Source organism: Rutidosis leptorrhynchoides, chromosome 2 (genome assembly GCF_046630445.1).
Source record: "Rutidosis leptorrhynchoides isolate AG116_Rl617_1_P2 chromosome 2, CSIRO_AGI_Rlap_v1, whole genome shotgun sequence".
Taxonomy (NCBI): Eukaryota; Viridiplantae; Streptophyta; class Magnoliopsida; order Asterales; family Asteraceae; genus Rutidosis; species Rutidosis leptorrhynchoides.
The window spans coordinates 266,401,727-266,415,963 of NC_092334.1; the positions used below are offsets into that span (position 1 = coordinate 266,401,727).

General features: G+C 32.5%; 1 protein-coding gene and 1 long non-coding RNA gene across 2 annotated transcripts; both read right to left on the bottom strand.

The window, feature by feature from the left end:
* Positions 1-711: 711 nt before the first annotated feature.
* LOC139891777 (eukaryotic translation initiation factor 2 subunit alpha homolog) lies at positions 712-5,749 on the bottom strand. Its single transcript, XM_071874759.1, has 7 exons — positions 5,288-5,749; positions 3,851-3,907; positions 3,680-3,766; positions 3,431-3,577; positions 3,243-3,347; positions 1,141-1,239; positions 712-1,039 (listed from the first exon to the last, which is right to left on the bottom strand). The coding sequence occupies exons 1-7, from the start codon at positions 5,657-5,659 to the stop codon at positions 890-892; spliced, it is 1,017 nt and encodes a 338-aa protein (XP_071730860.1). The 5' UTR covers positions 5,660-5,749; the 3' UTR covers positions 712-889.
* A 2,336-nt stretch (positions 5,750-8,085) lies between these two features.
* Positions 8,086-9,734, bottom strand: LOC139891778 (uncharacterized). Its single transcript, XR_011773831.1, has 4 exons — positions 9,662-9,734; positions 8,698-8,736; positions 8,486-8,587; positions 8,086-8,374 (listed from the first exon to the last, which is right to left on the bottom strand). It is a non-coding gene; the product is annotated as an uncharacterized lncRNA (long non-coding RNA).
* Positions 9,735-14,237: the final 4,503 nt, after the last annotated feature.

Sequence of the window (14,237 nt, forward strand, 5' to 3'; positions counted from 1 at the left end):
CCGGTCCAATAATAACATTTATCATAAAGTGTCAATTTTAAATGTTTATATTTTCATGTGATCTTAATTTAAAAAAAAAAATTAAAAAAAAAACTAAATAAATAAATAAATAATAATTTCCATAAAAAGATGCTTCCCTCCTCATTAAAAAATACTCCGTATATATATTAGTTTAGTCTTCACATTAACCCTACATTAATTAGGCTTGGGTTAGGCTGGGCTATTCTCTATCACGATTTGTTTCGGGTTAGCTCTCAAAAGTTTAAGGTCGAATAAACCGAATTGAACAATCAAAATAAACAAAAAAAGGGGCAGATGAACAACCATAAATTAAATATATCCATAACATCTGAGTGAAACATCTGGGTGAAAATGTATTGCTTCCTAAGTTTGTTTAAGACGATCAAGTCAAGATACGGAGTATATGTTTATAGCAGCATATCATAAAGTTTTTTTGTTTTTGTTTTTCTTAATTCTTTAAACCAAATTGAATTACTTCTAAGCAGAAACATCATGCCTTATGTGTAAGCTTGATAAAAAAAAAAAGCTGACACTTCATGTCGGTATCATGCTTACAAGTTTGATATTTATAGATAAGTTGATCCATCATGTAATAATGAATAAACACGCACTAAGCTAGAGATCAAAACATGAAATACTCAGCAAAACAACAGTTGGAATGAAATGAAATTGATGTTAAGACACGGCACAGTTTTCCAACCTCTGAATAAAAAGAGAGGTCCACAAACAATTGTTAACCACATAACATTGCAATTCTACTAGTAATGATGGCATCAAATTTCTATTTAGCTGCTTCCTTAACATTAGACAAATTTTATAAATAAAACTACTCTATATATCAATTATAAAAATCAAACTCTTTTGTCGCCTAAATTTCTGGCTGTTTGTCCAAATCGATGTCTCCCATTCCCGTATCTTCTTCTTCCTCGTCACTGTCATCATCTCCTTCCACTTCTTTGTTGGCTTGACTTAGTTTAGCCATCCGTTCAGCCAGCAATATATCATCACGTTCACTCACCTGAATCAACAAATCATGTCAAAATGTAACTCAAACTTTGTAACAACAATTCGTATTTGAAAATTAATACACTATAAAAGGAATGTAATGTTAAGACTTACCGCTCTCGGTGGCTCCTTTACTGTGAGTTTACCCTTGTGGAGCTCTATTTCTTCAGTACAAGCAGTTATTGCTTTAGTGAGTACTGAAATTCCTTGCTCCTATCAAGGTAATAAATAAATAAATAGCATCAATGCAAACTGAATTCGAATTCAAAATTTTTAATCAGATGTAGACACATTAAGGTTGATACGTAAATTACATTGTACAAGCAGGCTAATGGTGTATCTCAGGGGATACACGCATAAAAACACCATTTTTATACAGAAAAATGGATCAAAGAGCACAAAAGATAACAAGATTTGGTGGTTTTAAGTATTTGCCGCCCAGCGTACAGCAGGCCGCCCAGCGTCATGCGTAAGCCCTTTTACTCAGCGCGTGAACAGCACGCAGCCACGTCAGCACACGCCACCGACCTTCCGGATACTTCGCATAACAGAATTAATCAGCGATTGACACGTGTATCCCGTGAATTTCGGACATTCTACGCCTATAAATAGACCCCCTGGGTCATCACATCTAATCGGAACTTCAGTCAGAGAGAAGTACACTTTCTCTCTCACACAGTTCTTTCTCACTCTCCACATTAGCCGCTTAGCAGCAATACGCTAAACGGATCAACTACAGATTGATCCCCAGATTAATTGAGGCCACCCCACGGATCTCTCATCCGTGTTCCGGGTCTGCAGAGATTATTTCTCGAGGGCAAACATCAATCAACATTACACGCTACACGCTAGGCAGCTATTGTCTTGTACTGGTACCTTACAGCCGCTACACGGAAAATCGTACCAACACAGGCAGCATACTATGTGTCCCTTGTAGCAATATCAAGGCATAACATAGATTTATTCATTAATGCACCAAACGGACAGTGTAATGTGATACAGTGATATTTTTTATCATTCTATGTACAATATGACTCTTAGAGCCTAAAGTAAATTTCAGGCAAGATTTAAAACCCATGGAAATTTGATTTTACCATTTTCATGGCGTCTGAATTTTATTTTATTTTTAAAAAAAAAAAATTTCTTACTTATTGGCCGGAGGTCCACTCTATCCCTCGAATAGAGAGAGTGATGACTTTCTCTACTTTTGAAAGTGTTTTCATTCTGGGTGGAGAAATGACTTATCTTTATTCTCGGATAGGAGAAGGATTGTCTACATCTCACCTCCCCATACACCACTTATGTGGTATTGGGTTTTGTTGTTGTGTTGTACAATATGACTATAGGCCCATGATATGCTTTGACATTTGATTATTGAAAATCAGAACGTATACTTTTTCTGTAATGTAATGATTAATAAAAGCACATCTATGGCTATTTGAATCTTATTGCTTATTTCATATTTAAAGTTAATCTGAAATATTCTCAGTTTGACGATCTTAACTAAACATTAGGATTCAGTTCAAAAGTAAGAAATCTGTATACTGATAGTTCTTGCAAATATTCTCTGCTTCAAAAATCAAGATCAAACTATCCGGTTACCAGTTAACTTAACAAAAAAACTAATCAAACTCTGCACAAAATATCATTTCATTTAATAATCACAGATTCAAAAAGTATCATCGCCCACCCCACACAATACAACTTTGAAAATCATTTCACACTACCAGCTTATGTTTACAACAAACTTTCAAGCTCATGATATTTTTTATTAGATTTAAACTTAGAGTTGACCAAAATAAGTATTATTTTACTGCTAACCATTAATTAGTTTCATATATAGTCGAATATAAAGTGTATGAAAGCATACTTAGTAAGCATTTTATGATGCCTGCATGTGTTAAATTACCAAGAAAATCAATCAAAACCCCGTGTAGACTCTTGGAGTCACTTTCACTCAAAATCCCATAACTTGAAAGTCTTAATTCTAAAAAAAACAAAAAAAAGTTCTCCACAATTAATTAGACAAGTTCTATCATGTCACAACCAAATACTTAGCTCATTACAACGCTATTACAGCACTAAAGTAAAATAAACTAGTACATCAGGTAAATATAATTAGTAAATAACACATACAATAAACTTTGTGCAAATAATTTTCCTATTTAAGATAAGTTAAGCAGGCGTAGACAAAATAATCAGAATGATTTGTTTACCTTGTCGAGAGTTTGAGTGATGAGAACATAAGAAGGAGCAGCAATCAACTTCATTTTTACAGGACAGTCCTCATTCCCAGCAGCTTCGGCCTTGCGCATAGCATCCTACGGTAGTCAAATTATAGTTAACTTGCAAACTTTATAAAAAGAAAAAGGTTGTTAAACAATAATTGCTTTAAATGAGATACCTTAATGTGAAGAACTCCATCAAATTGAAAACATTTCATCTCAATATCTGCACGAATCTTCAACGGTTGTGGAGTCATCCTTCTCCTAATGTTTTTTACTAACGCATGTTTGATTTCTTCTGTCAAAGCAGGAACCACTTTTGTCACCTAATAATGATTGATTTAAATTAAATATGGTGAATATTTTAAGTTTTAAACGTGAATAAGCAGACATAAAGAATAATGATATCACAAAGCATATAAAGCTACCTCCACTCCATCGGGACCAGTTTCTTTAACTTCACGGGTAAGTGTATTAAGAATTGAATCAGGATCATTCACAATCAACTTAAACGCCTGCAATTAATTAACATAATAATCATTACATATAAGCATGCAATGTTAAGAAAATTCAAAGAACTCATTCAGCAATTTTCATACCTCAAAAGCATGACCATACTTCCGGTACAAAGGCCAACCAACATGAATGTACTGATCCTGTCATTGAAGAAATTAAAAACAGGAATTAGTTCCCATAAATAAACAAATACTAACTCTGATGTGTAAAACTCATATCAATATAGTTTTGGCAATGATATAGAGATGAGACTACTATTATTTCTTGAAACACCTTCAAACACTTTAAGAACATAGTGACTAGTGAGATGCTTTAAAGTATTGACTACAATTCACATCCATAAATCCAGTTGGCACATTATTTGCAATATGGTTTGTCTGTGTTACAGTACATCTAGTATACAGCAGTATGAAAAAATCCACGCTATGCAACAGTATTTATTCCATCATTATTAGCGGCTTGAATTCCTTAATTCGAGAAACTGAAGTCGGTATCGCTTGGTTTAAGAAAAAAGATCTAAATCCAAACTTATATGGGCTAGATGGCTTACAATGATCAAATGTCATAGAATTGAATATATAATATACAGTATTTCCCTTTGACATATGACTTGTTGCAGAAAGACCTATAAATTATTTAAAAAGATCATTTTGCACTTTTAGCCTTTTATAGATCTAGATGTATAACTCAAAATTCATACTTCCTCATGACTATCCATGTCCTTATACAGATGTTATAGCACAAAATTCAAACTTCCTTAAGACTAGCTACGTCTTTAAATCATTCATTTGTAACCTGCCTCAAATCGGCAGTAATAAACTTCTCATTACAAGATTATCTATATTAAGAAACTTTAGGCAACGACGTTTTAAAAAAAAATTGTACAAATGTACTACAGAGTATGATGTTATACACATAAAAAATGATGTAGAATTATGATAAACACCCAAAACAGCAAATAAAACCAATAGTCGACACCCTCTATAACCTAAATTGTCTACAGCTAAACATGAGGAGTCTGATTGTTATTAGTACACTCATATAGCCAAGCCAAGCCAAGCAGCTCTATAACCTGCAGATAGTCAAAGACCAGAGGGTGTAGATAGCAAAAGCAAGCCGCTTTTTTATTTTTTTATTTTATTATTATTTTTTTTTTTCTAATAACAGTTTCCATCAACTATTCATTATTTCATTCACCAAAATTTAGACCTAATATAAAAGGAAATATAGACCTTCTAAGATAAATGTTTAATCTGAGAATTGCAGCTCATAGTTGACTACATTGCCTATTATCATACATTCACCAAAACTTAATCCACTGTCAGAACAATAAAAAAACTGCTAACTGTTTAAATAACCATTGCATTGCATTAAATAAATAAATAAATGTAACAAAATTGAACTAACTAAACTCATAAGCCTTGTCAATGTTGGCATTTATTTAAGCAGTAAAATACATACATCACATAAATTAAATACACATTTTTTTTTTTTTAATAAAGGTTTATAGTAATAATAACCTCAAGATCAAGTTCCATTGTTTCAGCAACGTGACGCATAATGGAGTGAACAAGTTTACTCTTATTATACCTATCTTCACAAATCTGTATATCCTCTTCAGAAACCCTTCTTTTACTTAAATTCACATACCCTTTTTCTTGGTCTACGTGCAAAACCATCACAGGCTCCGTTCTCCCTACCTTAATCAAACTATTGATACTACGAATACGACGTCGTGACAGCTCAGATAACAAAATCATACCTTCAATGTTATTGTATTCGAGTAGTGACACGTAAGCACACATCTCACCGATGCTTTTTACTTGTATCATGACCGCCATATCAACGTCCGGAAACTTAGCTTCGTACATACGGCATTCTAGATTCGCCATTGTAATTTTTTAATTAATTGGAGATTTTCAGATATGTTAGGGTTTGGTTTTGATGAGGAATTGTAAGTAACGCGAACGAATGGAATCTATTGAATTGAATTGAATTGAATTGAATTCAAGAGAAATTGTGATGACTATAATAAAATATAATAAAACATGGCTAATATATTTTGGATAGATCTACACATTTTTGTTGTTATTTTTCAGTTATCGCCTCTAATATTTTGAAATAAAAATTTTATATAACACATCATTAAGGGCAATTTAGTGACTTTGTGGATTTATCAAAAACAAGTTTGAAAATATCAATTCCCATAAAATATTCGTGTGGTGTTTTTTAGGGTTTTATAAAGGGGTTTGTTTTTCTTGACCTTTTGTTGTTGGGCCGTCTAAATTACTACTCGTATTTTTTATTTTATTCTTTTAAATTACTCTTATTCATAACATGTGTCATACAACTACATTGCTATAATCAAATCATCAACTTCTTCTTTTTATTTAACTCAACAAATTATTATTAACATCCATTGCTATAAACACAGTGACCTCATTTCAAATATTATTTATTTATTTATTATTATTAATATTATTATTATTAGTTTTATTATATTTATTTTTTTAAATTAAGTTTTTGAATTCAATGGCTAGTTTTTGAAAACGGTTTTTTTTTTCTTTTTCTTTTTTTAAGGCTCCAAAAATCGCTGTTTTTTCAATTTTCACTATAAATACTTCCACATAACTCAAATCATAACACACATTTCACTTCTCAACTCAAAATCAAAACACATATTTCTTACTCAAGTAATCGGGAATAGGTTGTTGATTAACGTTAATTGTACCTCAACATATACGGATAAACAAAGACTTCGTCATACGGAAGCGTCTCCGAAAACGATCATGCGGGAAAGTGGGTGTGTCGGAAAAATAATCGTCGAACAATCGTTTAGCGCTTCTTTCTCGATCTCTCGGAAAATGTCTTCTAGGAGCTCTAGGTATGGAAACAACTTCGTTTTCGGCCTCATCTTCTTCTAAAAAATCGATAGCATCGAGTACTTGAAGTGGATCATATGCATTTGCAATAGCTAACGCCTCTTCAAAATATGTTCAAGCTCGGGCTCGAGTTCGTTTAGGCTCGCCACGAATCGAGTTTTTAACGAATCGAGCTCGCGAGTAGCTCGGCTCTTTTACACCCCTGCTTGTTTCTATTTAGTTTTAAGGTTATTGTAGGTGTTAGATTTGGGGATTTGGTGGAGATGTACGTGAGTGATGAAAATAAACTCTTCATGAAACAAATGCAAATTCATACCTCAGGGATTCTTCATGTTAAAAAAAATTCTTTTAAATCCAGTTGTATTTTTTGATACACTAAAGGGATCCGTGTAATTTTGTCTTCATTTCTCTCTAGTTACTTCTAAATGCAAATCGTAAAGATTTTGAGGGCTGAAAACAAATGATGATTTAACATACCTACAAGTATCGCATGGCATTCTTTTTTTTTTTAAATCTAAATAACTATTCTCGGCAAATGATATATCACATACTTCAAGCCCATATATTTTGTGGCAGGGAGGTAAGTCATTTTGAACTAGTTAAGATGAAGTGTTGCTTGATAGGATGCATAAATGATAAAGTCGGATAACCATTAATAAATAATAAAGCAATTACTAAACAACAACTGAATACAAAGCAACAAGAACACATTATACTAACCGAGCAACCACACAACGCAAAGGTGATAATATACTAGGCCAAAACTTAGAGATAAAATAGAAAAAGACGACAAAAAGTAAGTGCACCAAGCTCTTCACTGATCTCCTGGCAGACCCTTGATGATATCCGAATCACCTAAAGCAAATCAAAAACCCAAAACAGATTAACAACATAGTTTCTCAATAGCCATAATAATCTCAAAATAACAGATAATTCTATACCTGCATCGATTATACTTAGGCATGATACACGGAAATACTTTCCACAAGCGGTTCCAAGATCAACATTGTCTAAACTACAACAACAAAAACAATACCCAATCCCACGAATGTAGGGTATGGGGGAGGTGGAGTGTAGACAATCATTCCTCGAACCCTAAATTAGAAGGAAGTCACTACTCCACTCGCGGGTATAGAACCCGTGACTAGATAAGATCGTCTCTCCCTCTACTCGAGAGCCAAGAGATTGCTTCCTAAAGGACCTCCGGCCAGAAAATGCTCCTCAAGTAGCAGCAAAGTATCCATAAAAGAAAACACAAATAGCAGTAATGCACCACAGTATGACAAAAAGCATGGATAATATAATGCGCAGAAATATGTAAAATCAAGTAGAAATGCAAACGATCAAAATTCAAAGCCACAATAACAACCCCCCCCCCCCCCCCCCACCACCACCCCCACCACCAAAAAAAACACCCACCCACCCACCCACCCCCAATATATATGTATATAAATATCTATAAAAACACCCACAAACACATAAGACTTGCGCTTACGAGTAGAGGGAGGGACGATATTATCGCAAATCAATTTACAAATCAATTTACAAAAACAGGTAAAATAAATATTATCGCAAATCAATTTACAAAAACATTTAATCCAAAATAATAAGACTTGTGCTTACTTCCGTTGTAATGATGGACGCCAACCTTGGCAAGCATTGCATAGTACTCTATCTCAGATTTCCTCAATGGCGGGCAATTGTTCGAAACGATTATCAGTTTACCTACAATTCAAAACCAACCACATACAAGTCCAATACATGACTAGAATCCAAAACCAACTAAGGTTCATTAAAATTCACAAAAAAATGAATCCAAGCTGAATCTAAAGCCACCTTTAGAGCTCCTGACTCGAGCACAGTCTTGTAACCAAGAGTGAACTTTCCACTCTTCATTACGAGAGCCAACCTATTGTTGATGCTCTCATGAGTCTTTTTCTGCAACAATTCAAGGGGAAAAAAAAAAAAAAAAACAGAAGTTAAAATACATTAGAATAAATAGGATATAAGATTTTTAAAGACATAACAGCAATTATTCAGCGATGTACCGTCTTCTTTCCTAACCATCGTAGCTCCAAATACAGAAACTATAGATTTAGCAAAGACAAAAATTAGAACAACAAACACACAAAATATAATCAATAAATAAGTAACATTTCAAATTCAACCTTATATAATAAATTCTAGAATCACATTCAGCACAATTATACATAATTATATTACATAATCTGTAATGATGCATCATAATAAAAAATTTGCAAAATTAGAAAATCATACAACACAATGCCCAACTTATATACGCAAAAACTACAAAAATAAAATACTTTGGATTTCACCATATAGTGATAACAAATCATTCTAATAAAAAAAAGGAAAATTCAAAATGACATCATACTCTTAGTTTTAGCTTTTATTTACGAAAGTTCAATTTACAATTCAAATAGGATTTAAACTCAAGTAATGTAAACAGATAAACGAAACGTCATGAATCATGATCAAGGACTAAGCCAGTTAATATTAACATTTCATCGTAATAAAATTTGAAAAAAATACATTCCAAGTATTCAACACAATGCCACCCAATTTATGCAAACATTGCAAAATTTCAAAACCACATTACAAACCTAACACAGTAATAGTATAAAATAAACCTAAATGAAACGACGAAATCAATAGCACATCCAGAAGCTCAACTAACGATTTTAACGTGATTTCGAATTCAACTTCGCAGCAAGCAAATAACGTAAATGTTATGATCGATAATATAGTCAGCATATTTCAAACCCTAATTTTTCAGCCTACCTAGAATATGCTAAATATCAAACAATAATTAACATACAACTACTAAAACGTGTCGAAATCAATCTAGCAGCATAACGATTAAATGTTCGATTAAGTCTTAACGACACTCCAATTAGTCATAGTTGATATTACAAAAGTGAAAATACGTATAACAAATGGAATGCAATTGTAAAATACACTCTCGATCTCATTGTAAATAGAAAAGAATACCTGCAAATGTAGAAATGTTACTCCCGGAGCGATTCAGTTGAAAGAGCGAGAGAAACTAAAACCCTAATTTCTGATCCATCAATTATGTACTTAGACAGGTTATTGGGTCGAACAAATGCTGTCTAAAACAAATGGGCTGGGCTGAATATAAATATAAATATAAATATAAATATAAATATAAATATTATTCTTATTCTAAAAAGTATTTTCATCATTTCACACCATAGCTATATATCTTCTACACACTTCCACTGCTATTCTCTAATCTCACACGTTTCTTATTGCCATCTACTTTCACAAGGTTGCCAAAAAATCTAACGGCCGTGAAGGTTTTAAATCCTCTGTCCGCCTGCGATGGCTTTAATCGATGATGTGGTGACCAGCGGTGATTTTAACAGCCATGTTACATTTGTCGTCAAAGAATCGATGGTTTGATCCTCATTTAGAACCGATGCTTGTCGTTTGATGAGGTTTTAATCGATAGCTTGCGGCGGTTTTAACCGCTACATTATTCTCGATGGTCGATCGTTTGTCAAAAAGCATCGGTTCTGGCTTGCGGTATTAGGGTAATCTTGAAAGTCCAAAGTTTGGCCCATTCTTTGAGAATATACGTCCAAGTAGAGAAAATAAAATAGGCCCAAGTAGCAGGCCAATTAAAGGATCCAGCAGAATAAGAGTTTGCATATAGAAAAAAAAAAAATGCACGTGAGAATTGAATTGGTAAATATTGTTACCGAATCTTGAGGGAGTGGCACTTATATGTGGGTCAAATAATTGAATACATGGGTATCCATATTGTGTTGGTTATCATGATATTAGGATAAAGCATGGCCACGTTTGTTTTAGATTTTTAGGAAGTAGGTTAGTTTGTGTTGCTATATATATGCATGGTTTGTTATTAATAAAGGTAGGCAGTAAATAAGATGTAGTCCATATGATGTTTTAGTATTTATTCAATATATATTTATTATTATTGAGTATATTGTTAGCATGATCCAAAATTAGAATGAGTGCATGTAGTTGTGGAACTTTATGTTCCAACAATTGGTATCTAGAGCAGGAAGTAAGTCCTAGTTCCTAGAATGAGAGAAAGAAAGAAAAGCAAGAAGAAGAAGATAATAGCAGGGCTATTCATCAAGAATAGCAAGAAAGCATCAGTAGAAGAAAAGATGCAGCAGGGTTGATCATATTTTGATCAGAAAAAAAAAATGCAGTAGCATGGTTGAATTTATGAGCAGAGAATTCAACAAATTAGCAGCAGCAAGTAATCACCCGTGATTAGAAACAACAAGCAGAGAGTTGCAGCAGGAAGCAGGTAGAAGAAGAAAATTTGCCGCAGAAAAATCAGCAAGAAAGAAGCACTAAAAGCAGAAGCATGTGATCACAAGCAAGATCGATCAGCAGAAAGATCGATAGAAAGCAGTAGCAGAAACGCGTAGCAGTAAGCAGTCAAGCAGATCACAAGCAGTGAGTGATCAAATTAGCAGTTAACAGCAGCAGTAAAAAGCAGTGAAGTGCATTAGGAAGATGCACTAAACTGCAACAGAAACAAGCACGAAAACGCAGCAGTTTAGCAGGAAAATTGCAGCAGGAAAATTGCAGCAGAAACACGTAGCAAGAGTAAGAGCACGCAGTAAGTAGCAGGCAAAAAGAAAAGCAGATCGACAAGAAAAGATCAAGGTTTTTCAAGATTAAAGGGGTGATTATTAGGGTAATCTTGAAAGTCAAAGTTTGGCCCGTTCTTTGAGAATATAAGTCTAAGTAGAGAAAATAAAATAGGCCCAAGTAGCAGCCCAATTAAAGGATCCAGCAGAATAAGAGTTTGCAGATAGAAAAAAAAAATGCACGTGAGATTTGAATTGGTAAATATTGTTACCGAATCTTGAGGGAGTGGTGTAGTGACCCGAACTTTTCCATGTTTATATATATATTATGAAATTAATATTTACATGATTAAGTGTTTCCAACATGTTAAGCAATCAAACTTGTTAAGACTTGATTAATTAAAATAGGTTTCATATAGACAATTGACCACCCAAGTTGACCGGTGATTCACGAACGTTAAAACTTGTAAAAACTATATGATGACATATATATGGATATATATATATATATATATATATATATATATATATATATATATATATATATATATATATATATATATATATATATATATATATATATATATATATATATATATATATATATATATATATATAGTTAACATGATATTATGATAAGTAAACATATCATTAAGTATATTAATCATGAACTACATATGTAAAAACAAGACTACTAACTTAATATTTTTTAAACGGGACATATATGTAACGATTATCGTTGTAACGACATTTAATGTATATATATCATATTAAGAGATATTCATACATCATAATATCATGATAATATAATAATTTAAAATCTCATTTGATATTATAAACATTGGGTTAACAACATTTAACAAGATCGTTAACCTAAAGGTTTCAAAACCACACTTACATGTAACGACTAACGATGACTTAACGACTCAGTTAAAATGTATATACATGTAGTGTTTTAATATGTATTTATACACTTTTGAAAGACTTCAAGACACTTATCAAAATACTTCTACTTAACAAAAATGCTTACAATTACATCCTCGTTCAGTTTCATCAACAATTCTACTCGTATGCACCCGTATTCGTACTCGTACAATACACAGCTTTTAGATGTATGTACTATTGATATATACACTCCAATGATCAGCTCTTATCAGCCCATGTGAGTCACCTAACACATGTAGGAACCATCATTTGGCAACTAGCATGAAATATCTCATAAAATTACAAAAATATGAGTAATCATTCATGACTTATTTACATGAAAACAAAATTACATATCCTTTATATCTAATCCATACACTAACGACCAAAAACACCTACAAACACTTTCATTCTTCAATTTTCTTCATCTAATTGATCTCTCTCAAGTTCTATCTTCAAGTTCTAGGTGTTCTTCATAAATTCTACAAGTTCTAGTTTCATAAAATCAAGAATACTTCCAAGTTTGCTAGCTTACTTCCAATCTTGTAGAGTGATCATCCAACCTCAAGAAATCTTTCTTATTTACAGTAAGATATCTTTCTAATACAAGGTAATACTCATATTCAAACTTTGATTCAATTTCTATAACTATAACAATCTTATTTCGAGTGGAAATCTTACTTGAACTTGTTTTTCGTGTCATGATTCTGCTTCAAGAACTTTCAAGCCATCCAAGGATCCTTTGAAGCTAGATCCATTTTTCTCATTTCCAGTAGCTTTATCTAGAAAACTTGAGGTATTAATGATGTTCATAACATCATTCGATTCATACATATAAAGCTATCTTATTCGAAGGTTTAAACTCGTAATCACTAGAACATAGTTTAGTTAATTCTAAACTTGTTCGCAAACAAAAGTTAATCCTTCTAACTTGACTTTTAAAATCAACTAAACACATGTTCAATATCTATATGATATGCTAACTTAATGATTTAAAACCCGGAAACACGAAAAACACCGTAAAATCGGATTTACGCCGTCGTAGTAACACTGCGGGCTGTTTTGGGTTAGTTAATTAAAAACTATGATAAACTTTGATTTAAAATTTGTTCTTCTGGAAAAATGATTTTTCTTATGAACATGAAACTATATCCAAAAATCATGGTTAAACTCAAAGTGGAAGTATGTTTTCTAAAATGGTCATCTAGACGTCGTTCTTTCGACTGAAATGACTACCTTTACAAAAATGACTTGTAACTTATATTTCTGACTATAAAACTATACTTTTTCTGTTTAGATTCATAAAATAGAGTTCAATATGAAACCATAGCAATTTTATTCACTCAAAACGGATTTAAAATGAAGAAGTTATGGGTAAAACAAGATTGGATAATTTTTCTTGTTGTAGCAACGTGAAAATTGGTAACAAATCTATATTAATCATATCCTAGCTAACTTATATTGTATTATACATGTATTCTAATATATTATGTAATCTTGGGATACCATAGACACGTATGCAAATGTTTTGACATATCATATCGACCCATGTGTATATATTATTTGGAACAACCATAGACACTCTATATGCAGTAATGTGGGAGTTAGCTATACAGGGTTGAGGTTGATTCTAAAAATATATATACTTTGAGTTGTGATCTAGCCTGAGACGTGTATACACTGGGTCGTGGATTGATTCAAGATAATATTTATCAATTTTTTTTTCTGTACATCTAACGTTGGACAACAAGTTGTAGGTTACTAACGAAGACAGCTGACTTAATAAACTTAAAACATCAAAATGTATTAAAAGTGTTGTAAATATATTTTGAATATACTTTGATATATGTACATATTTGTTATAGGTTCGTGAATCGACCAGTGGCCAAGTTTTACTTCCCGACGAAGTAAAAATCTGTGAAAGTGAGTTATAGTTCCACTTTTAAAATCTAATATTTTTGGGATGAGAATACATGCAGATTTTATAAATGATTTACAAAATAGACACAAGTACGTGAAACTACATTCTATGGTTGAATTATCGAAAT

Bases quoted from the DNA above. Each gene is read 5' to 3' on its own strand.
- LOC139891777 (XM_071874759.1), bottom strand. From the start codon at position 5,659: ATGGCGAATCTAGAATGCCGTATGTACGAAGCTAAGTTTCCGGACGTT. The intron at 3,767-3,850 runs GTATGAAAATTG...AATTAATTGCAG, and splicing joins AGTATGGTCATGCTTTTGAG to GCGTTTAAGTTGATTGTGAA. The intron at 3,348-3,430 runs GTATCTCATTTA...TGACTACCGTAG, and splicing joins ATGGAGTTCTTCACATTAAG to GATGCTATGCGCAAGGCCGA.